Source organism: Myodes glareolus, chromosome 13 (genome assembly GCF_982192425.1).
Source record: "Myodes glareolus chromosome 13, mMyoGla1.1, whole genome shotgun sequence".
NCBI lineage: Eukaryota > Metazoa > Chordata > Mammalia > Rodentia > Cricetidae > Myodes > Myodes glareolus.
In genome coordinates, this window is record NC_142038.1 from 13,487,391 (window position 1) to 13,509,998 (window position 22,608).

Consider the following 22,608-nt stretch of genomic DNA (forward strand, 5'->3'; position numbering starts at 1 on the left):
TGAAGCTGACAGAGAAAAAATATCTCAAGATACTGGCACAGGTGAGGGCTCCCTGCACAGGATTCCAGTTGCTCAGGAAATAATCTCAACTGACAAATGTAATCTCACGAAGCTAAAAACTTGAGCACATAAAAGTAAACAATCTAGTGAAGAGACAACCTGCAGGATGAGAGAAAATTTGCTATCTACACATCTCACAGGAGACTGAGGTCCAGAATACAGGCGAAACTCAAACACTAAAGAATAAGAAAACAAACAACCCAATTAATAAATGAGTAGATAACTTTAAGGAAAGTTGAAATATCCACAAAAAAAAAAAATCAGAGAAATTCAAATTAAAACAAGCAAAAGATATGCCTTCTTCCTGTCGGAATGGCAGAAATTTAGAAAACAGTAACAAATGTTGACTGTGTGGCAAAGGGAAGACCAGGCAGACGAGATGGCTCACTAGGTAATGGCTCAGTGTTTGCCACTTAGTCTGACGCCCCCAATGCACACACACTTTTTTTTTTTTTAAAGAGAAATCCCAAATGCTTCTGGTGGAAATGTAAACTAAGTCCAGCTACTATGAAAACCAACATGATAGTTTCCCAAAAACTAGAACTAGAAACAACATATGATCCTTTGGGTCATATACCCCTTTTGGCTATTTACCCAAGGACTCCCACCCAACATGTCACAAAGATACTTGCCCATCATGCTCATAACAGCTAAATTATGGAGGTGATCTAAGTGTCTACCAATAAAGAGGGTGAAGAAAATGTAGTATGTACACACAACGGCATTTTTTTTCAGCCGTAAGAACAAAGTTAGCTAGGTACGCTAATACACACCTGTGACTCCCCAGCATTAGGGAGGCAGAGGCAGAAAGACCAGGAATTTAAGCCTTACCAACATAGATAATTCAAAGTCAAGTTTTACAGGAGACCCTGTCCCCCCCAAAAAAAAACAATAAAAAGGACAAAATAACATCATTTTCAGGAAAACTGTCACAACTGAAGATAATCACATTAAGTAAATTAAGTCAGTCTCAGATAAATAGCATATGCTTTCTCTTGTTTCTGGTTGCTAGATTTCAAATACATAAAATTGTGTATGACACTAAAGTAGATGTGAAATTGTCCTGGGGAAATGAAGAAATAACCAAATGCTCAAAAACATTGTATTTTCATATGAAAGTATCCCCAAGTAACCCAGTATAATATACAACAAACATACACTAATGAAAACAGAGGCTACAGTTGTTCAGAAGAGAATGAGGGTACAAGACACAGCATTAGTTCATGAAACTAAGAAAATACCATCTCTAGTCCAAGTGCTCCCAGAAGGAAAAGAGATGAAACACTAGGGCCAAGTACAATCTATGGAGAAGCACTTCTGTCTGTACCCCTCACCCACCATGGGAACTTACCACCTCATGGATGGACCTATTGAAGCCATCGTCTTCTGTAAGGATCAACAGTATTATAAGGGCCATATATACATGGTGTGAATTTCTTTCCTCAACATGATACAGAATCTCAAGAATTGGTAAAACCTAGGGAATAAAAAATTATAATATTTCAATATACTATGAGAGCTTAATACTACTATTTTGTATGTTCTGCTCTAAGGTCATGTAGTTTTCGTAATAAAAAGATAAAACACTCACTTGGCTGCATGCACTCTCCACACACACACACCAAAGGTCCCAAGCAAGAAAGTCATCACTAACTCTGTAAAGGTCTTGCCAAACGAAAGGTTAATGTCCAGAGACCCTCTGGGCTCACAGGTGAAAGTTTAGATGTCAGATCAACCTCCTCTACTTAAAAAAGGAAGAAAAAGAAACTTGGACTGTTCAGAAGAGCTTGGTTGCTCATAAATTTAAAGCATTTTAATCTGTATGCTTCATACCACTTGTTCTTTTAACGCTATAATCCAAAAGTGCACTTTACCTAAGGAACTAACTGAAGTGACTACTGCTGTCCATGGTGGATTTTCTCCGCGTGTGCCAAGACTTAGTCTTCAGAGTATCAGGGTTTCATTTGATGATTCTGTTCACATATGTGTAAGTTCATTTCTAATCAATTCTCCGACACTGTCTATTTGCTCATTCTATATGAACTAGGGCAACCATCACTATAAGCATATTATGCCTTATATGAAATTACCACACACACTGTGTGGCTAGTTTTGTGTCAACCTGGCATAAGCTTGAGTCCTTTTCAAGAAGGAAAGAAACACTATTGAGAAAATGCCCCCACGGGATTGGTCTGTGAGCAAGACTGTGGTACATTTTCATTTTCTTGACTGATGGCCCAGCTCACTGGTATTTTAAGAAAGATGGCTGGGAAAAACCATGGAAAGCAGGCCAGTGAGCAAAACCATTCTCTAGGTTCTTGGTCTGACTTCCCTGGAAGGAAAGTATGCTACAAGCTGTAAGATGAAATAAACCTATGCCACAGCACACTTCTGTAAAGGACCTGGGGACCCAACATTTCCTTGTGGCCTTCAAGGGAAACACCACACACACACACACACACACACACACACACACACACACCACGGGGGGGGGAGGGTGAGGAGGTAGGGTGGATTTTTTTTAAAAAAAAAACCTTTTAAAAGTTAAAAGAGTCGGATTTGCTGGTACATGCCTTTAATTCCAGCGTGTGGGAAGCAGAGGCAGGAGGATCTCTGCATCTGAGGCCAGCCTCATCCACTAATTGGGTTCCAGGACAGTCAGAGTTGCACAGAGAATTTCTGTCTTGAATCACCCCATCCCCACAAGTTAAAAATGATGGATCCAATAGGACTATGCCAAAGTAACAGATTAATTCTTCCTTTCAATATTTTTACTGAGATAGTAAATGTACATATTGTATAATCCCTGCATTTAAAAGATATAATTAAATTAGATTTACAAATGAGTAACTATCACCAGTTAATTTTAGAATATTTTCATTATTTCTAAGAGAAATCTTAGACTTTTTGGCTAATAGTGCTCTAGTCACTCTCTTCCTTTTCCCCTCTTACCCAGTGTGAGCTGATTTCTAATCTCTGTGACCAAAACAGAAAATATTCTGAAAGAATCAACTTGCTGGATGGAAGGCTTATCTGACTCATGGTTTCAGGAGCATTTCACTTGCCACAGTGAGGTTGACATGGTGGAGACCATAGCAGCGGGGGCAAAAGGAGAAGACTCCTTACAAGGTACAGGGCAGGAAAGAGAGCTCTCAGACCTCAAGCAGGGGTGGGCAAAGCCTAAGAGAGCCCATGCCTTGGGTCCCACTTCTATCGGGGTCCACCTGCTACAGGAACCTGAAAATACCACCACACACTACCGAGTCTTTACATCATAATGTGGAGGGTGCTTCTTCAGATTCAGGCTGTGCTGGCTAGTTTTAAGTCAACTTGACACAAGCCAGACTCTCAATTGAGAAAATGCCTCCTCAAGATGCAGCTGTAGGCAAGCTGGTAGGGCATTTTCTTCATTAGTGGTTGATGGGGGAGAGCCTAGTCCACTGTGAGTGGGACCACCCCAGGCTGGTGGCCCTGGGTTCTATAAGAAAGCAGGCTGAGTGTTGTGGGATTTAAATACATTTTGCCAAGGTATTTTGGAGCAGTAAGCCCTAGGGTGTGGTCTTGTCTGCCAATGTGACTGCTTAAGAGCTGACTGAGGGTGGCGCTCCCTCCCTTTCTCTTCCTCTCTCCCTCCTCTCTGCCTGTCTGTCTCTGTCTCTCTCTTGGGTTGTCAGAGCCAAGAGTAGTTGGTCCCCATCTCTCCTGGGCAGAACACAGCACAGGAGGCTAATCTGTACTGTATCAGTGAGTGTTTACCTCTATCTTACACCTAAATGAAACACTCCTCCAAGGCCTATGCATCAGCTCCTGTCTCCAGGTTCCTGCCTGGTTTGAGTTCTCCCTTTGGCCTTCCTCAACAGACCGCACTCAGGATATATAAGTCAAGCAAACCCTGTCCTCCCCAAGCTGCTTTTAGTCACGGTGTTTCGTCACAGCAATGATAACTCTAACTAGGACAGATCGTATTAACACCCACCTAATGATCAGAGGAACTACTTCCTTTCTCCTTACTCACTGTTTTCAAGTTTTGTGTGAATGGGATAACAGAGTGTGTCCGAGGGAAAGGCCTACATTGGAGTGGCAGCCCGAGCCCCATCCTCACAAGAACATGAACAGAAGTATCTGACAAGCACTGAGATGCCATGTGCCACCTTCTGAAATCAGAGTCTACACAGCAAAGGGACTGTCAACTATCTAAAAATTACATCACAGAATAAATCTCTTCTTGCAGCATATTCCAAGGTCACAGCCTCAACAAATATTTATTATAAAAGAAAGAGAAGTCGAAAGATATAAGGACATAATCTAGGAAATTATGAAAACCCTACTATGCTCTTAAAAACTCCCAAGTGTGGGGGCTGGAGAGATGGCTCAGAGGTTAAGAGCACTGACTGCTCTTCCAGAGGTCCTGAGTTCAATTCCCAGCAACCACATGGTGGCTCACGGCCATCTACAATGAGATCTAGTGCCCTCTTCTGGCCAGCAAGCATACAGACAGCAGAACACTGTATACATAATAAATAAATAAATCTTTAAAAACAACAACAAGAAAAAAAAAACTCCCAAATGCATCCTTGAAGATTTTCATCAGTGGGTGTTCTCAAACTGAAGACAGCTGGTTCCTCATCTTACAAACCTCCATCTGCACTACACCACAAGCCTACAAGCCACACCCAGGCTTCCTGCTGATTGCCCAAAGTCCCCCAGAATTCCTTGCACACAGCTATCTCTGTGCTCCTCACACCCATGGGGAGCCAGAGTTTTCCTTGTGACTAAAGGACTTTCACAGCGTACTGTGCTATTTAAGGCACTGCTGTTCACCTTTCTGATATGGAGACTGATTTTTATACATCACACTTTTTGTTCTTATGTCACTGTGATAAATAATATGCTAAAAATGCTAGTATCTTATGCTTCTTCAGCACTTACATAAGTGTAGAACCAATAAAAGAAGCTAACAAATGCTCGGTGAAGCTCTGTTCGACCTGGGGAACCTGAGGCTGGGGGACATGGGATAAGGAATGCAGTGACAGTCCACGGTATTTCAGGCACACCCTGGTACGGTAGCCTACTCTTCCCTTTAGTGAAACTGATGGTAAACACAAGCTTCGATGGAAATCATTGATTGCCTGAAGGAGCTCCGTCTGCCAAGACAAATTGTGGAACTGATTTTATTCAGAGTGGACCTTAGAGTGGTGTCTGGCCAGGTGCCTGAAAATGACTAACCGTCCAGGAGTTGCACTCAGAGGGCACTGGCATCTAGGCTGTGCGAAGGATGGTCCCTGGGGGAAACTAATCACCCTGGCTTTCAGCACTGTCAGCAGCAATGTGTGGCAACCAAGACCAATTACACAAACCCAGAGGACAGGCCTCATCAGCTGGAAGGAACAAGAAGAAATACAAATGTCCTTGAGGGTTATATAGGATGTTTCTTGGAGCTCACAAGACTGGCATGGTATGTTTCTTGTGATACTTACAAGGTTTTCCATATCTGTTCGAGCCAACACGTACGTCCTGACATTGCTGTTCTGATGGAGCAGAGTGTACAAGAGGAGCGTGGCTTGATCAGACTGCTGTTCACACAGGGCCGTGTACAGACTGTTGAAGTTAATCTGGAAAGCATGTGGGATGGACGATGGGAAAGGACTGCTGTCTAAAATACAGAAAATAAGCATGAAAATGTATAAAAAAATGCATATGAGCATTTCTGAGTAGTTTATTTACACATAATAGCTAAGGTTCTTCAAATAAGTAAACCATGGCTGATGCACTCATTAAAATTAATTCATTTTTAAGAAAAGTGGGTAAAATAATATGCAACTTAGCTAGTATTAAAATAAAATAAAATATATGAAATACAGCAGGCCTAGGGAAGGACCATAAACATCTATAAAAGTTTTATTTAAACAAAACTGAAGGATGAAGAGAGGACTCAGTGTGGCAAACAGCTCGGGCAGAGGACGGCATCGGTGGCTCGTGACCGTGTGGCTTCCATGAATACCTGATGCACACAAGCCACTACCCACACAAGGACAAATACATATATACATATTTAAAATAAATAAAACCAATCTTCAAAACTAAAAATTTAAAGATAACTGACTACAAGTGCTGAGAAACTTGCTAAAGTTTCTAAATAAATCATAGCTCAGATATCTTAAGAACCTGAGTGAAGATGAATTAACTAATTGATTAATTAGTTTAATCGTGTGTGAGAGAGAGAGACAGAGAGGGGGATGCATGAGTGTGTACACACATGCGGGGGCCAGAGGAAGACTTTGCGTACCTTCCTCTATTGCTCTCTACTGTATTTTCTGAGCGAGGGGAAAGCCAGTTATTTCAGACAGGCTAGCTAGTAAGCCCTGGATTTCCTCTCTACCTTGTAATGCTGGGGCTACAGACATACCTGTGCCTCCGTTTTGCACAGGTTCTGATGTGAACTCGGCCTCTCCTGCTTTACATCAATTGCTTGTCCTCACTGAGCTACCTTAACTCCTGAGTGATGCTGAATTGAAAGATAAAGGATTCATTTGTTTGACAGAGACACTTTCCAGATATCATAGCATCCTGGCAGTGGCAAGAGTATAGCTCACTGCTCTCATCCAGGTCCACAGTGAGAGAGCAAAGTGGAGGAGAAGGACAAGGAAAATGTCAAGTTGCAGCAGGGAGGTTTCAGACAAGAAGAGCACAAAGGACAAATCATCTGTCATTACTGGAGACCTTACTGCCTGCTCCAGCCTGGACAGCAGGAAGGCTGTGCCGAGGGCAAGGCCCGCCCACCAAGACTCCTACCTATGAAGACGCAAATTCATTGAAAGGAGAGAGCTTAAACTAGACCACCACTGAAGCAGTTCTCGGCTAAAGCAACCATCTAGGGAAACGTTTCCCTAACATCAGCACAAAAGCCAAGGAAACTGCGGTCTGAAGCATCCTGAGCTGGCAGCAGAGCTTAGTCACACTGTGCTGGATTTGTAATCTTGAATGAAACACTGACAGGATTGTGGTACTTATAACCATGTACTCTTGGTTCTAGAGAGGCCAGGCAAAGTATGACAGGGTTGCAGTTTCTGCAAGGAGGCCCTGAGAGGCCACTCCATGAAGTTGCAGTAAGTTCTAAGTCGCAATAAGAGACCCCATGTCCTAACTAGCTCTAACTATCAACCTGCCTAGAGTCATCTGAGAGTAAAGTATCCAGAGACCAGGAAGTACCTAGATCAGACTGGCCTGTGGGCATGACTGTGGGGAACTGTCCTCACTATTAATTGGTGCAGCAGAGCCCAGCCCACCATGGGGAGCACCATACCTAGGCAGGTAGTTCTGGGAAGTAAAAGAAAACCAGTGAGCCAGAGTGAGCCAGAGTGAGCCAGAGTGAGCCAGAGTGAGCCTGAGTGAGCCAGAGTGAGCCAGAGTGAGCCAAAGAACAAGCTAGCATGCAGCACTGGCTTCATGGCTCCTGTCTTGAGCTCCGATCCTGACTTTCCTTGATGATGAATTGTGACCCGAAAGGGTAGGCCAAATACACCCTTTTCTCCCCCAAGTTTGTTTAGGTCAGAGTGTTTTATTACAGCAACAGAACTGACCTAGAATACCCTAGAATGTTGGCCATATAAGGACCGCTGAATGTCTAGTAAGGGAAGCTGCAGGAACAGAGGTGCAGACGGCCCAAAGGATAGGTCTGCAGGTGGCTGGAGAGAGCAGCGGCGCTGCCACGGCAACGCGAGGGTTAGTGTCTATGCCGGAACGCTCACTCGTGCCAGTCCACATGAGAAGTACGCAGCTTGGACTTGATTTTATAGGAGCTCATGGTAGGGGTTGTCTTGAGCACCAGGTGAGACTTCAACTTTAGACTTGTAGACAGTCATGGGATTGTGAGAGACTATGGGGACTCAAGGAATTTTGCCATGAGCCAGTGGGCTATGGCTCAAAATTTATGTATTTAGGTGCCAAGCGAACAAGGGATGGAGTTGTGATGGTCAAACTTGATAAGACTTAGAATACCCTGAAAATAGATCTGGTCACACCTGTGAGGGGATGTCTAGGTTAACTGCGGTGAGAAGAGCAGCCTTAGCCACTGGCAGGACCTTTCATGGGCCAGGGTCCCAGACTAAATGAAAGCACAGTGAACACAGGGACAGACAAGCTGAGACAAGCACTCAGCACTCTCTACTGCCTGACTGTGGGTCCATCTCTCGAGCTGCTGATGCCAAAGATTCTGCATAACAAACCGGATCCTGGGACCACACACGAGTCGGAATAAACCCTACTGCCTTAACCTGCTGTTTGTATGTCACAGCAAAAGTACAAGTAAGTAATACAGTGGACATGCAAATATAAATAATTTCTACAGGACTCAGAATGATAGCAAAGTAGTACCACTTACCTATGCTATATTTGATTCCCCCCACATAAATGTGTTTTCTGTGTGTAGTCACAATATCTACAGACGCCAACAGGTGGCGTGAATCAGCCGTTATACAATGTGTTTGTCTATTATCCCTTATTTAATCTGTACAACTGAGTCATTTTCTGCCCAATTTTAGAAATGATGAAACAGAAGCTTGCAGAGATTAAATAAAAAATGGTGAGTAAACCCAGACTGACCTCTGCATCACACTGTTTCTCACGCCAACAGCAGTAATTGGTGAATCTACACTACAGTAAAAGCTCCTTTATTTCTTAAAGAACCACCTGAGACAGATTATAGTCTGTCTGACTCTGATGCCAGTCCTCGGAATTGCCATGCTACTGAGTGGTCTCCCAAAAGAGAACAATCACAGAAGAGGTTCAATTCTAAAAGTCTCAGGCAGGGTTCAGTTGTAAGTGCACATGAACCTTTGGCCTGAGTGGCAAAAGCTGCAACAGCAGAAACCACACACAGCATCCTTGCTGGGTTCTCTACTATACTCTTGCTTGATATTCATGTAAAGTGCTTTATGTAGATCCATATTACAGACACCATCACTGAGGACCCCTGAGATTATACAAACTGCCGAAGGTCTCACTCTGAAATGACCAGGGTGTGGGATGAACCCAGGTCAGCTCAGTTCCAAAATGAGCTTTCTTGGCTACGAAGTGACACTGTCCCCAAGGAAAAAGTATAGGAATAGAGCAGAAAACACTGAACACACAGTTCCACTTCCTATCCACTGAACTGTTACTGGCTCCCCACTGCACTACAGTTTGAATGCCTGTGTCCTCCCACAAACGTACACAAAAGCAAGCTGGGCGGTGGTGGCACACGCCTTTAATCCCAGCACTCAGGAGGCAGAAGCAGGCAGATCTCTGTGAGTTTGAGGTCAGCCTGGTATACAAGAGCTAGTTCCAGGACAGGCTCAAAAGCTACAGAGAGACCTTGTCTTGAAAAACCACCCCCCCCCCAAAAAAAACCAAAAGCACATAAAAGCTTAGCTGCCAGTGCAGCAATGGGGCTTTCAGGAAGGAATTCAGGCATGAGTGCTCCTCCCTTGCGAGTGGGGAGTTAAGGCCTTTATAAAAGAGGCTTCATGCAGCACCACCATTTAGCCTTCCATCTCTATGTAAGATACAGCATCAAGGCATAACATTAGAACTGGAGATGGGTTAGACAACAATGAAGACTCTAAGAGAGACATACATAGATCTAATCTGCATGGGAAGTAGAAAAAGACAAGATCTCCTGAGTAAATTGGGAGCCTTGGGGGAAGGTAGAAAGGGAGGGGAAAGGCAGGAAGGGGAGCAGAGAAAAATGTCGAGCTCAATAAAAATAAAAATAAATAAAAAAAAAAAGAACTGGAGTGGGGGCCCTCACAGACACTATACTTGTTGGGGCTTTGATCTTCTACTTCCCAGTCTCTAGCACTATAAGAAATAAACTTCTGCTATTTATAAATTCCTCAGACTTAAGTACTTTGTTACAGCAGCAAAATGGATGAGGACTCTACATGTGAAATTTTCAAAACCGACAAAGGTATAACTCCTTGGCACCCCACTCCTCTATGAGAAATTAGAATAGGTCAGCAAAGAAACATGGCACAGACATCCTCCATGATTCTACCCAACAACTGCACTTCCTGCTCATCTTAATATTATGTGAGTGTTGGACACACCCTGACTACCCAAGAATAGGAACCTTCCCTTCCGCATACCCAACTATATCAACTTGGACAAAAAAAAAAAAGTTTGTTGATTTCTGTTACAATATTTAGTCGTATAAAACTTTAACCAAGGGGCTGGAGAGATGGCTCAGAGGTTAAGAACACTGACTACTCTTCCAGAGGTCCTGAGTTCAATTCCCAGCAACCACATGGCAGCTCACAACTGTCTGAAAATCCAGTTCCAGGGGACCTGACACCTTCACACCAATGCACATAAAATAAAAGATAAATAAATCATAAAATTAAAAAAAAAACTTTAACCAAAATACATATTTAAAACAATCACTCATGTAGGCTTCACATGTTAATTCTTGTGCCTAACATTTAATTAAGTTCCAGCTACTTGAACTTGTCTTGATTGCCAAGTTACTTGATTTTGTCTCTGAAAGAAATGTAAATTTAATGGATATTAAGGGACCACAGAATTATTCTAAGAATTATTTGACCTCCCTGAGGAAAATGGCAGAAAATAAATCCCATCTTTTTCTTATTGACACTCATCTCAAAACCAGACAGTGATTGATAAACTGGAGAGGACAAGCCACTGCTTACTAGAAAGAGGCTCAAAGAAAGCACCACAGACCTTGCGTGTTCTTAAAGGACGTGACGGCTTGTCTGTAAGGGTTTGGTGTGTCTGGAGCATCTGTCAGGTTCACCAGCACCAGCAGAAGAAGGAGACTCTGGTTGGCCAGAGGGGAAGTAAGTTCTGGAGAGGCAGTTGTTTTGCTGCTCGCCCCGCCGAGTGTGAAGACAGTCCAGAGACCAGCTGGAAAAGAAAACACACAGTTAGAACTGCACCACCAATGATGTTGAGTTTTCTATGTGTTTATGCCTAAAATTTTGAAATATATTTTTAGCTAGAAACAAAACAAGTTCATTATTTGAAGATTCTCCTATAGACTGTCCACACCCAAACCACCAAAGAATGTCTAATGCCTTACCCGTGTTTCTGTGTTGAAATGAGATATTTTGAATATAGGGGTTTAAAATATCATTACAACTACTTTCACCAGTTTCTTATAATATTTAAGACATAACTACTAGACAGAGTAAAACCACATGTTAATTACATCCCTGGTGGACAAAGCTGCTGGGGCACTCACTCTTTTATAAGTGTACTTTACAGCTAATGGGTGCTGGATCACCTCTACTACAAAGACTCAAAAGCCCTATTCCAGTCAGAAGAGCTACCATTCAGAAAACAAGCAGCAGCACATGGTGGCATGGACCTATGGGGAACAGAGTTCTGTATGCTGCTGGTGGGAATGTAATTAGTCCAGCCGCCATGGAAGTCAGTAGGGAACTGCAAGGCCAAGCTACATCACTCCCAAGTAAACACCAAAGGACTCCAAATCAATAAACCAGAGAGAGACACTCACACATCTCTTTACAGCACGACTCAAGGGTCAAAGCAAAGAATCAATAGAAAAATGAATAAAGAAAATGAGATATCTTTATGTAGGCAGAGACTGCTTGTTTGTTTCCCCATCTAGAGCAAAAAAAAACACACAGAAACTGTATTAATTACAACACTGCTTGGTCAATAGCTTAAGTATATTCCTAGTTAGCACTTACATCTTAAATTAACCCATTTCTAATAATCTGTGTAACATCACGAGGCTGTGGTCTACTGGTAAGATTCTGGCATGTCCTTCTCCTTTGGCAGCTACATGACATCTCCTTGACTCCACCTACTCTCTCTATATATTTCTTTCAGCATGATTGCATTCTGCCCTGCCACAGGCTAAAGCAGCTTTACTCAATAACCAATAAGAGTAACACATATACAGAAGGACATCCCAACATCATCTCCCCTTTTCAGTCTAAATAAAAAAGGAAGGTTTTAACCTTAACATAGTAAAAACATGTATAACAGGTATCAAGCAAGAATTACAGTTACAATATTTATATCTATCTTTTATCATAACTAAGGAAAACTATAACTATCTGTCTTCAACTCCATCAAAGACTCCAGAAAGATATAATATTACCTAAGTTAAGAGGAAGTGCATTGTAAGCAACTTCCAAGACTCTAGAATTGACAGAGACATCTCATTGCCTGGACAGTCACCCAAAGTTCTGCAACATTGGGGTATCATTTTCAGCCTTCAGGCCCATAGTATCTGGCAGACTTTTCCACGAAGCAGGAAATTTGAAGATCTGTTTTGCCTTGTAATGGCAAGTTTATCAGACGCTTTCTTATGTGTTCTGCAAAATGTCTGGCAGTTCTTTCATGAAGCAAGAATTCTGAAGGACTGTCTTTTCTAAGCAAAGATGGCTCGATTGTGAATAAACACACAGAAACTATATTAATTACAACATTGTTTGGCCAATAGCTTAGGCATCTTTCTAGCTAGGTCTTGTATCTTCAACTAACCCATTTCTATTCTGCACATCATCACGAGGCTGTGGCTTACTAGGTAAGGTTCTGGTGTCTGTCTCCTTTGGCAGCTAAATGGCATCTCTTCAACTCCACCTATTTTCTGTATCTCTGTTCGGATTTTCCACCTAGCTTTACTCTACTAAGTCAATACCCGAAACAGCTTCTTTAATAACCAATGGTAATAAAACATATTCATAACATACAGGGGAATCCCACATCATCTCTAGACAATAGAGTTCTACTCAGCTGTTGGGACTAATGAGTCCTGGCCTTCAGCTGCTCTTTCCTGCTAGAGCCTTCGAATTGAAGTAACTAAAAGCTGTGCTTAGCCTAGAGGATCAGAGAATGAGATTTTGACCTGTTGGCCATTGACTGCAGTGTATTTAAGCCTCCATGGTGCTATTAAAGGGGGGCTTTTGGTACCAGTGATTGAAGGTCTGTCTGTCAGTCTCTCTCTGTGTGAGTATTCTCAACCTCCAACCCCTTTTCCGAAGCTCGCAAACTGGGGTTTAGCACAGACCGGGGCCGTGGTGCATGACACCCAGCCATTAAAAATAAAATAATGCCACTTGAAGGACAATGAATGTAAGTGGAGATCATATGAGAAAAGTCAGACTCAGGAAGACAAACCCATTGTGCTTTCTCTCACAGAAGGCCCCAGGCACAGCAGGCACAGGTACAGAAAACCACAAATGCACATGGAACATGAGAGTAGAATCCGACTGTCTGGAGGATGGGTAGCGACAATGGGAAGGGCAGGGTGTCCATGCAAGTGTCTTTAGGAAATGCATCATTGTGTACAATAATACACACCAACAAATGTTTACTTACATTAAAGCCTTCTTATACACAAGTGATAAACAATGAAAAATAGACTGAATTCCAGTCACAATAGTAGCAGACACAATGTTCAGGAATACAAAGTCAGCAAGATGGCTCAGCAGATAAAGGACCTCACTGTCAAACCTGACGATCTGACTTTGATCTCTGGGGCCCACAGAGTGGAGAGAACCATTTTCTGCCAAGTTGTCCTCTGAACTCCACATAACCATGAGTTCAGGTGAGCACACAAGTAAATAAATGTAAAAAACGTTCAGCAATGACCCTAAAATATGTAAGATGTCTGCGCTGACACCCACTAAACTTGAGAAGGCCACGGGAAATCTGAACTAAAGTGGAAACATTTCTGAATAAGAACATGTGGTATTGCAGAAGTGTCAAGTCTGCCACTTACAGGAATTTACATGATAACGGTAACACAGTGTAAACAAAATATTACTGCAAAGAAAACAAGGGAAACACTTCAGAGACTAATCTCAGAAGGATGCTCCCATTCACATGGCAACATTTCTATGAACGCCAAAATCATTTTTAAAAGATGAATTTTGTAGCAGAGTAGACCAAAGTATCAAAAGGAACATGGATTTGTAAGTTAAACATGAGATAAAGTTATTACTTTAAATCAGTGAGCAAAAGATAAAACAAAACTCATCTTGGGACATTAAGCTGTATTACTTACCCACTATTTAGTTAGGGAAGTATGTATGTGTAAGCCTGGTCTGGTGGTACACACATGCAACCCTAGCACTCAGGAAACTGAGGCAGGAAAGGAGGATCAAGAGCTCAAGGTCAGCTTGAGCTACATAATAGCTGGTCTCAAAAAGCAAAACTAACAAAAAACTTATGGCATGTGTTATTTGTCTTCAGACAGGGTATCACCGTGTAGCTAGCTTTGAAAACTCATGATTCTCCTGTCTCCCTAATACTAAGATTGTAGGCATGAGCCACCACCTAGCAAGGAAGGTTTTTCTTATACAAGAAACAAATGAAAAGTAAATAAAAATAATAGTAATGTGCTTACAATTAAATAATACCATTATGCAATGAACTACAGCATGAAATTACAAGAGTGGTAATAAATGAGAGGAAGAATTCATAACATATATAACAAGACAGTGTAAAAATCTATAAGTCAGGAGGGAAAATTAAAACTAAAAACAGATAAGTAAAAAGCTATAGATAGATAGGTCATATTTATACATACACACATATATAGATAGATCATATATACATATGACATATCATACACACACATATACAATGAATAAACACAAACTTTTATTTGGTCCATTTTTGCTTGTTTTGGCAGATAGGATCTCATCAGGCAGCACAGTTTGCCTGCCTCAATATTCAGATTACTAAAATTATAGGCACAGGGCATACCCAACAGGAACAGATAAATGTAAAGATAACATCTAAAACTGTTTTTTAAAAGCATACACACATACAAATTAACCACACTAAAAGACCAATTGATAGGAGGACTAAGTTTCATGGTACCAGAAGGCACCATTCACACTTCCCAAGGAGGGAGGCAACCAACAGTCCTACCCAGCCTATGAACCACATCAACAACCAGCAGGGCACAATAACTCTAAGAGTACAGTAGCAGCACACATGACCTGGCACTAACCAACAGCTCTCTAACTGGACTCAAGACCATTCAACAGGAGGAAGACCATGCCTGGCACTGGAAACCTAGTTAATATTTAGTGCTCTGAAATGATTATTGAGGAGAATCTACAACTACTAATGTGCTAAAAACAGCACAATCCCTAACAATCTACAAATATTTCTCCCTATCCAACAGGTAAGTGTAGTCTTCATCCTTCATCAAGAAAACTTCTCTTTGCTACAGTCAGATACAGAAAACCACAACCAATCAAAATACAGAGTTCTGGAGTACAGACCTGTTGGATATAGCTATAAAACACTCCCAAGCCTAAGGCTGAGAAAACAGTGCGGAAGTGGGAGATAGAAAGAGTCTCAGAGCCAGAGAATTAGGGAGTTTGCTGTCAGATCATGTCAGACGCTACACCCATGAAGCTTCACCAGCATGAGCCGAACAGGACAACATCAATGGGAATAGGACAATATCAATGGACAAGTCAAAGTTGAGAGGTAAAAGTCCATGAGATCTAAACCACACACAAAGAACTACAGATAACTGAGGAAAGCTGGGAGCAGGAGAGGTGGTCTTCCTCAGGGAAGAATACACACCCAGTGTCAAACAGTCAGCCCTGAAAGCATGCATACAAGCAGCATACAAGCACAGCATATGGAATGAGCAGGCTGCATCTAGGAATCTATGTGGATATACACATATGCATCCAATAACATTAGTGAAAAAAAGATCATGAATTTGAAGGAGAGCAGGGAGGGTATATGGGAGGGTTTAGAGATAGGAAAGGAAAGGGAGAAATGCAATTATATTATAGTCTCAAAAATAAAATAAAATAAAGCAACTTGCAGGAAAACTAAGGCAATTTTTAAAATTATTACTCAAGCTACTTGCACACACATACACAGACACATACATTTTTTTTTTCAAGAAGATGAAGAGAGCTAAGTGTACATTGTAGAGGGAGAAATCACTCTGAAAAATAAAATGGGAATACATGGAATTAAAGCAGGAATTTTAGGAAGAAGTCAAAGTGTTATTCTTTACAGATGATAGGATTCCACACAAAAACTCTTACAACTGATAAATGTTTGCAGACAAGAGACAGGATACAAAGTTAGCACACAAAATTTGTACCAACAAACGCTGAAGAAGAAAACAGAGAAACAATCCCCTCAGAGTTATCACGAAAAAAGGAACACCTTAGAATAATCCTAACCAAAGAAGTGAACGACCTCTGTAACAAAACCTTAAAACACTCCAGACAGAAACCGAAGAAGACACTAAAAGATGGAAAGATCACTCGTGCACACGGAGTGGAAGAATCAACAATGTGGAAATGGTTATCTTTACTCACTAGTGAATGAAAATTGGGCTGAGACAGAAATGAAAAACTTGAAAAAACAAACTTTTTAGAATTAAATGAAAACAAAAACACAACATACCCAAACCTATGGGACACGATGAAGGCAGTTCTAAGAAGCAAGTTCATAGCATTAAGTGCCTATATATATATATATATATATATATATATATATATATATATATATATATATATATATATATATAAAACCCGACAGCTAACCATGGTGGCGCACTCCTTTAACCCTAGCGCTCAGGAAGCAAAAACAAGGAAATCTTGGTGTTTCAAAGTCAGCTTGGACTACAGAGTGAGTTGCAGGACAGCCAGAGCTACACAGAGAGACCTGTCTCAAACAACAAACAAAACAAAACAAAAATGCAGGAAAGACCTCATATTAACAATTCAACAACACAACAAAATCCCCAGAAAAACAAGAAAAAATAATATTTAGAAGAGCAAAATGGGAAGAAGTAAACTCAGGAATGAAATCAATGAGCTAGAAACAACAAATACAACAGCAAAAAAACCTAAATAATCAATAAAACGGAGAATAGGCTCATTGAGAAAAATCAACAAGATTGAGAAATCTTTAGCCAAATTAACCAAAAGACAGGGACATAACCAAATTAATAAAATTAGAGATTAATGGAGAATATTATAATAGACATCAAGCAAATTCAGAGAATCATAAGGATATACTTTATAATTTGTATTCCACCAAACTGAAAAATCTAAAAAAAAGGCCAGTGAAATTCTTGACATATATGACCTACCAAAGTTAAAGCATGATCAAATATGCAATTCAAAGACTCATAACCCAAGTGAAATAAAAGCAGTAATTAAAATTTTTCAATAAAAAAAAGTCCAGGGTCAGGTGTATTTAACACAGACTTCTACATGACCTTCAAAGAATTATTATCTCCAATGCTCAAATTATTTCACAAAACAGAAACTGAAGAAATATTTCCAGATTACTTTGACAAATCCACTATTACCTGATATCACACAAAGATCCAACAGAAGGAAAGAAGGGAAGGAGGGAGGGAGAGAATAAGGGAGGGAGGGGGAGAAGGAAGGAAGGAACAGAGAAAAGAAGAAAAAGAAACTACATCTCAATATCCCTTCTGAACCTAGTTTCAAAATTCTGAATTAAATACTTGGAAATCAATTCCAAGACACATCAAAAAGATCACCCACCATTATCAAGTGGGTTTCATCCCAGAAAAGTAGGGATGGTTCAACATAGGTAAATCAATAAATGTAATTCACCATTTAAACAGACCGACAGGCAAAACTCACATGATTGTCTCATTACATGCATAAAGGCTCTTTGACAAGAATACAACAGCCCTTCATGTTTAAAGTCTTAACAAGACTATAGATTCAAGGGACATACTTCAACATAATAAAAGCAATTTACAGTACAGTCACAGTCAACATTAACCTAGAGAGAGAACGGCAAAGCATTTCCACTAAAATCAGGAACAAGACAAGGCCGTCCGGTCTCCCTATACCTATTCAATATAGTACCTGGAGTATTAGCTAGCACAATAGGACAACTCTGAAGGACACCAAAGGGAAACAGACTGGAAAGCAAGAAGTCAAAATATCTTTATATGCAGGTGATATGATAGTATATAGAAGTGACTCTAAAATTCCATCAGGAACCTGACTTTCAAGAAAATAGCAGGATACAAAATGGACTCACAAAAATCAGTAGCCTTCCTATACACAAATGACAACTATTCAGAGGAAGGAATCAGAGAAACAATACCCTTCACAACATCCTCAAGAGTGTGTGTGTATGTGTGTGTGTTGTGTGTTTATATCTTGGGGTAACTCTAACAAACCAAGTGACAATCAAAACTTTAGGACACTGAAGAAAAAAGTTGAAGAAAACACCAGAAGATGAAAAGAACTTCCACTGTGGAGAGGGCCACCCTACCAAAAGCAATCTACAGATTCATTGAAATCGCCATCAAAATTTCAACACACATTTCATTTCACAAAAATGAAAAGAAAAAATAAAACCTTCAAAATCTTCCTATGGGAACAGAGAAGACTCAGCAAAGCTGAAACAATCCTGAATAGTAAAAGGGCTGCTGGAGTCTCACCATCCCAGGTCCCAAGCTGTACTGCAGAGCTACAGAGAGAAAAACAAAACCCAAACCCATAGCATGGTGCTGGCACAAAAACAGACATATTGACCAAAGAAATCAAAATGAAGACCCAGACATAATCCCACACACCTACACACACTTAATAAAGAGGTCAAAAACGCACACCAGAGAAAAGACAGTATATTCAACATACGGTGGATGGCTACATGTAAAAGAATGAAAATAAATCCATATCTATCTCTCTGTTCAAAACTCAATTTCAAATGGATCAAGGGCCTCAACATAAAACCAGATACACTGAACCTGATAGAAAAGCAAGTGGAGAATATCTTTGAACTCATAGACACAGGAAAAGACTTTCTGAACAGAACACGGTTACCACAGGTACTAAGATCAACAAAAAATAAGTGGGACCTCATGAAACTGAAAAGCTTCTGTATAGCAAAGGATATCATCATTTCAACAAAGCGGCAGGCTACAGAATGGGAAACAATCTCTACCAATTGCATATTCAGTAAAGGGTTAAAATACAAAATATATAAAGAACAACAAAACAGATATTTAAAAAAATAATCTAATTAACATTGGGGAATGTATCCTAAAAAGAATTTCAAAAGATGAAACTCAAATGACTGAGAAGCACTTAAAAGAAACGCTAACATATTTAGCCATCAGAGAAATGGAAATTAAAACTACTTTGAGATTTTGTCTTATGGCAGTCAGAATAGCCAAGAACAACACGAAGGTGATTCAAGTAAATAAAAGGGAGGCAATGCCTTCTAGACACCAAGTAAAACCGCCACTGCCAGAAATATGCTGGCTAAATGCACCCCAAGTAATCTCTCAAACATCACAGGCTATTCTGTTCTTTTGCAACTTGATTGTAAGGACCTACTGCTGAAGATAAGTTATGTCATCAAATACAGAGATGTCAAGCCAGTACCTAATTTTAGAAGCTTCACCTCTAGTGACTAGTATTAATGGTGCTGACGGTACTCTGCATGCTACTGGAGAAGAAAGCTAATTATAAATAGCACCCTGCTACAAACCCTGGAACCTCAAACATCAGTGACCTTCCAGAAAGATGTACCAGTGAAACAGCCGCACAGATGTTCAGAAGTAACCAATAACTTTTTGAATGGCTCTAAGGGCCTCTGCATGAGACGAAACCCATACCTGACATTACTAAAGTGGCAAGAACCTGAAACTAGGTAAGTCCTAGGCCTGAGATTAAACCTAACCCTAGTATTCTGCTAAAGGAACACAACAATAAAAAGACTCCTAAGGACATACTATACGAATAGATAAGTGCTTCATTAAAACCACATCAGAGAAACTTCTTCTTGCACAGGCTCACAGCAGGACAATGTGCAGAGAGCAGCGGACTGTAAACGAAGGATGCTTGTCCATTTCCCGGCCACCCAGACCCAAATAATCACACAAAAACTATATTAATTACAGCACTGTACAGCCAATGACTCTGGCATATTTCTAGCTAGCTCTTACATCTTGATTTAACCCATTTCTATTCATCTGTGTATTGCCATGAGGCTGTGGCTTACTGGAAAGGTTCTGAATTCTTTTCCTTTGGCAGTTACATGGTGTCTCTTTTACTCCACCTACTTTCTCTCTATATCTCTGTTTGAATTTCCTTCCTGGCTTTACTCTGCTAAGCCATTGGCCAAAACAGCTTATTAAGCAATGGCAATAAGACACATTCACAGCACACAGAGGGGAATCCCACATCAACAGACTTTAGAGCATTCAGTGCTCTAAAGCATTCAGTGGGATGTTTTCATCAGAGTCCTTCCTCTCAAGGTTCAGGGATCTATGCAGAAGAAAAAGTGGAGAGCTTCTCAGAGCCAGAGGTGATGGGTGAAATAACTCCAAGGAAAGTATCTTCCAGAAACAATAGGACTAATGTACATATGAACTCACAGAGACTGTGGCAGAGCACACAAGACCTGTACAGATTCAAGTCAGACAGGGTGCCAGCACCAAGAGGGAAAGTGAACACTGGGTGTTACCCCTAACCTAGAAGCTTTCTGCAATTGATACCCATGGGCACAGGGAAATCAGCTTTGTCCAGTGGAGCGCCATTGCATGCATCAGCCAGACTCCAGGACAGACCCCATGCTCAGGAGCAGTTGTCTAACACAACAGTAACTCTGGTTTATTTGACGATTTTCTGTTTCATTTGGCCATTTTTTTCCCTTATTGGTCTTTTGTTTCTTTGAGTTTTAGTTCTGTGCAGAGTTTTGATTTTAAGGATTTTGTTTCTGTGAGGGGATGGAGAACTACTATAAAGATGGGTGGGTACAGAGATGGGGGTGTCTGGAAAGGCATGGGGTAAGGGAAAATTATGTTCAGAAATTTTACATTAAGATGTGGAAAATGTGAAAACATCAGAACTTAGACTGGTGGTATATCATTATGTGGGACATGGAAAACCCTCATTCAAATACCACAGAGTAAAAAAAGGTAAATCACAAAACAACACTTGTATACAATAACAAGTCTCATTTGTTTCCAAACTTTGTAAGTATACATGTTTGTGTATGTGAACCCTACAGTATGTGTGTGCCAGGATCCATGCTGGTCATGCCAGGTCATGGAAAAGAGTGCAAATCAAGGAATCTGTAATTTAAGCAATTACGAACCAGCAAGGATGGCAGCAAGAGGAAGGGAATTCCTGGTCACCAACTCAGAAAATGTGACGCAATATACGGTGGAACTGAGGATATAGTCCTACAATTTTTATTTAAATTAACAAGTTTAAAACGGAGGAAAAGGGGCAAGGAAGGGGGAAGGGGAAGACTTGGCAGATGTGGTGGAGAAAGAGGTAGGAGAAAGGAATGGAGCCAGGGAGAGTGTGCTAGCTGGTCTTATGTCAACCTGACATACTAACTAGAGTCACTGAGAGGAGGGAGTCTCAATTGAGAAAATGCCTCCATAAGATCTGGCTGTAGGAAAGCCTGTGGGGGGCATTTTCTTTATTAGTTACTGATGGGGGAGGGCTCAGTCCATTGTGGTTGGTGCCATCTGTCGGCAGGTGGTCCTGGGTTCTATAAGAAAGCAGACTGAGCAAGTCATAGGAACAAGGCAGTGAGCAGCTCTCCATCAAGACCTCTGCATCAGCCCTGTCCCTAGGTTTCTGCCCTATTTGAGTTCCTGTCCTGACCTCCTTCAGTGAGCAGTAATAAGGAAGAGTAAGTTAAATAAACTCTTTCCTGCCTAGCTTGCTTTTTGGTCTTGATGTTTTACCACAGCAGTGGAAACCTTAGCTAAGACAGAGGGAAAGGAGGAGAGGCTGGCTAATGATCTTAGAGGGAAAAGTCACCAACTAGAGAGATGGCTTAAAAGTCAAGACCACTTTCTGCTCTTGCAGAGGCTCTGGGTTCAGTTCATCTTCACACTGGAGTTCAGACTCACAACTCCAAAGGGTCTGACACCCTCTTCTGGCCTGCATGAACACCAGACATAAGTATGGTGTGAAAACAGACATGCAGGCAAAAACTCTATACACATATTAAATAAAGCTTTAAAAAAAATTACGAGCAAGCTGGGCAGTGATGTGCCTTTTAAACCCAGCACTTGAGAGGCAGAGGCAGGCAGATCTCTGAGTTCAAGGCCAACTTGGTATACAGAGCAAGTTCCAGGACAGCCAGGGCTACAAAGAGAAACCTTGTCTCAAAAAAAACCAAACAGCAGCAGCAAAAAAAAAAAAAACAACAAACACCCACTAACATGCTATATCATTTATTCTAACATGCTATATCATTTATTATATCTATGTATCTATGTGATATAAGTAAGTGATTCTATACTTTTATCTTTATACATGCCTATGATTGTAGTTACTTATTACAATAGGCAGAAATTACACTGTTAACAAATCCTCCTATAAAAGAAATGAAAAATATTGTACCACAAAACAAGCAATCTATCAATTTTATTTCTCTGAAGTTGCTATGACAAACAATTTTAATCCTTTTCACTATAAACCGTTCATTGTAGCAATATACTATTTTCTAAGATGTGACATTTTTAAGGAACATACAATATAAACTATCTCATATTATGCCTGT

At 40.8% G+C, this 22,608-nt stretch overlaps 1 protein-coding gene across 3 annotated transcripts in view; it reads right to left on the reverse strand.

Annotated features, from left to right (window-relative positions):
• The window catches only part of Dym (dymeclin), a 288,571-nt gene that overhangs the window by 171,223 nt on the left and 94,740 nt on the right, over nucleotides 1–22,608 (reverse strand). For all 3 annotated transcript variants that reach the window (XM_085676420.2, XM_048419152.3, XM_048419153.3), the window contains exons 9-11: nucleotides 10,777–10,959; nucleotides 5,538–5,713; nucleotides 1,412–1,537 (exon numbers count right to left, since the gene is read on the reverse strand). In XM_085676420.2, the coding sequence (XP_085532546.1) occupies nucleotides 1,412–1,537; nucleotides 5,538–5,713; nucleotides 10,777–10,959 (485 nt within the window). The remainder of the gene's footprint in view (nucleotides 1–1,411; nucleotides 1,538–5,537; nucleotides 5,714–10,776; nucleotides 10,960–22,608) is intronic.